The sequence below is a fragment of the Rutidosis leptorrhynchoides genome, chromosome 9 (assembly GCF_046630445.1).
Source record: "Rutidosis leptorrhynchoides isolate AG116_Rl617_1_P2 chromosome 9, CSIRO_AGI_Rlap_v1, whole genome shotgun sequence".
Taxonomy (NCBI): Eukaryota; Viridiplantae; Streptophyta; class Magnoliopsida; order Asterales; family Asteraceae; genus Rutidosis; species Rutidosis leptorrhynchoides.
Genome location: NC_092341.1, coordinates 359500234 through 359503165, shown reverse-complemented (window position 1 = coordinate 359503165; position 2932 = coordinate 359500234). Strand labels below are relative to the sequence as shown.

Here is a 2932-nt window from a genome sequence, read left to right as displayed (position 1 = left end):
TCTTTTTACTCGAATTAAAAACTATACGGCCTTAAGGCCCAATACCCACTGGGCCACTAATAAATATGAATAAGCTTTATTATAAACATATATTAATAATAAATGTATTATATTTTCGGATATCGGATTATCCGAATATCCGAAAATTATGGAAAATCGATCCGATATCCGAATCCGAAAATCCGGATATCCGATTTTCGGATATCCGAAAATCCGGATATCCGATTTTCGGATATCCGAAAATCCGGATATCCGAATTTTCGGATATTTTCGGATCGGGTTTTCGAATAATTCGTATTACGGATTCGGATTCGGATATTATGAACATCCCTAACCATGACATCCTCCCTCCCCATCACATAGCCCCACATTTATTATTATTATTATTATTATTATTATTATTATTATTAATATTAATATTATTATTATTATTATTATTATTATTATTATTATTATTATTATTATTATTATTATTATTATTTTTCGAATATATATTTATTTGAACAACACTTTTATTAAATAACATTAATACGGTTGCATTTATTTAAAAAAAAAAACATAATCAAAAGTTACATTAACTAAACATAAATTAAAACTTATGAAACTATGCGTCATCTTTGTCGAAGTCCATGTCTTCATTTTCATGTTCATCGTCGCTTTCGTCCTCGCTTTCTTCAACATCTTCGGTGGTGTTGGAAGATCCAGCTTGTGGAGCGGCTCGGGCATGTGGAACGTGCCGAACACGGAAATTAGCCGGAAGATTCCAAATGTGTTCGATGAGCTTTTGTCGTAGTAGATGACGAATGGACGAATCTCGCAATTCTTTATTAATGCGCATGTGTGCGTCAACCCTTTCCTGGATTGAGCGATGTGGACGACGAGCTGGCTTGTAATTCTCTTCAAGTGAACACATTGCATATCCATTGTCTTCGGTGATCATATTATGCAAAATAACACAAGCGTACATAATTCTTCGAATTCTTTCGACATAGAATTGTCGGCACGGGTTTTTTATTATTTGCCATCGACCTTGAAGTACACCGAATGCCCGTTCAATATCTTTCCGAGCAGATTCTTGATATTTTTTAAATTTTGCCGATTTTGGGTCAGGTGGACTTTTGAAAGACTTAACTAGTGTCGCCCAATCCGTATATATCCCATCGGTTATGTAGTAACCTTTATTGAAATTACAACCACTAACCAAAAAATTACACGGTGGAGCCGTGTCTTGAAGTAACTCGTTAAATAAATCAGATTGATTAAGGACATTGATGTTGTTGTTTGAACCAGCGGGTCCAAAATAAGCATGCCAAATCCATAAATCATAAGATGCCACAGCTTCTAACATGATTGTTGGATACCCATGATCGCCTCTAGTATAATGACCTTTATATTTATATGGACAATTTTTCCAAGCCCAATGCATACAATCTAAGCTACCCAACATTCCCGGAAAACCATGTAATTCCGCATGTGCAGATATAAGACGTGCTACATCTTGTGGAGTCGGTTTTCTCATATACTCCAAACCGTACAAGTGAATCACGCTCTTACAAAAATTATTCAAACAATCGTATGATGTTTGTTGGCCCATATGTAAGTACTCGTCAAAAGCATCAGGTGCAGTACCGTATGCTAATTGGCGTATTGCGGATATACATTTTTGAAAAACATTAAAACCTAATAACCCTGTAGCATCCCGCTTTTGATGAAAATATAAAAAATAATCGGGAATAGGTTCCCTCTCGGTCTCTATGAATAAATCTTCGATGCGCCCTTGGAATTGGTTGATTGACTTCTTCCTCTTCGTCTTTATAAATTTGAGCAAGTAGATCGAATGCGACAATATTGAAATTAGAACTTGCAATATCTAACGCATCTTTCGTAAGACTATCAATATTTTTTTTAGGCATTTTTAATGGAATTGAATGAATATTGTGAAATAAAAGTAGAGATTGTATGAAGTGGTAGTGTAATGGTATAGAGGTATATATAGTGGGGGTTGAAAGAAAAAAAAAAAGGTTCCAACGGCATTATAGCCGTTTGATGTTAGAAATGAGGGTTAGAATTGACTGCCGGATTCGTTCTTGAATCGTGTGTTCACTTTCTCTATAAAGTATTTCGACCCTACGATTGCCTCGGTTGCACGAAATCTTTACAGGGATAAGACAAGAACGCAATCAGTGTTTTTGGCAATGAAATCACTGATCAAATTGTTAGAGAGTATGTGTGTGTTTTCTATTTGTTAGAATGAAAGCAAATTCCTCTATATATAAGAGGTGAAAAGGTGCGACGAAAGGATGTAACCCTTCAATGTAAATATACAACCTTTCAACGAAAAGATGCAACTCTTCGTTTAAACCTTTTAGAAAATAACATCCCTCTTCATGAAATGATGTAACCATTCATGGTTACCTTTCATCAAAAGATGTAATTTCCAAGACCTTATTGAATTAACTCGAACGAGCGTGCACTCCGCACTCTCCAAACTCGTTATTGAGCTTAATACGATAAGCCTTTGCTTTCTAGTAAATCCCAATTAACTAAAATGATTGTTGATAACACTAAAATCACCAACAAATCCCCCCCATTTTAGTGTAATCCTTGATTTACTAAAATAATTAAACAAACAGAACAAACTAATGCATAAATGGAAATGTTCATGAAGAATTGAATTTCCACTTAGTATAATATTTACGAGAATTCGAAAATCAGGGTGTTCACGAAGAATTGAACCCTTCAATTCATATGAAAACTATAAAATACTATACACATCAGTTTCTTACATATCTCTAAGACAATCTTGACACTATTATAAGCCATGTGTCCCAATCCTTCAGTGAACATATTGGCAGCTAAGTCCAAAGCTCCATTGAAGCGGCAAAACTTCATGTTCACATAGGTAGTTCTTTTACATCTTGCACCCGCATTT

At 34.9% G+C, this 2932-nt stretch overlaps 1 protein-coding gene across 1 annotated transcript; it reads right to left on the bottom strand.

The window, feature by feature from the left end:
* Positions 1-604: 604 nt before the first annotated feature.
* LOC139869242 (uncharacterized) lies at positions 605-1594 on the bottom strand. Its single transcript, XM_071857559.1, has one exon. The coding sequence runs from the start codon at positions 1592-1594 to the stop codon at positions 605-607; it is 990 nt and encodes a 329-aa protein (XP_071713660.1).
* Positions 1595-2932: the final 1338 nt, after the last annotated feature.

Excerpts from the sequence above, each read along its gene's own strand:
- LOC139869242 (XM_071857559.1), bottom strand. The coding sequence starts at position 1,594 with ATGGGCCAACAAACATCATACGATTGTTTGAATAATTTTTGTAAGAGC.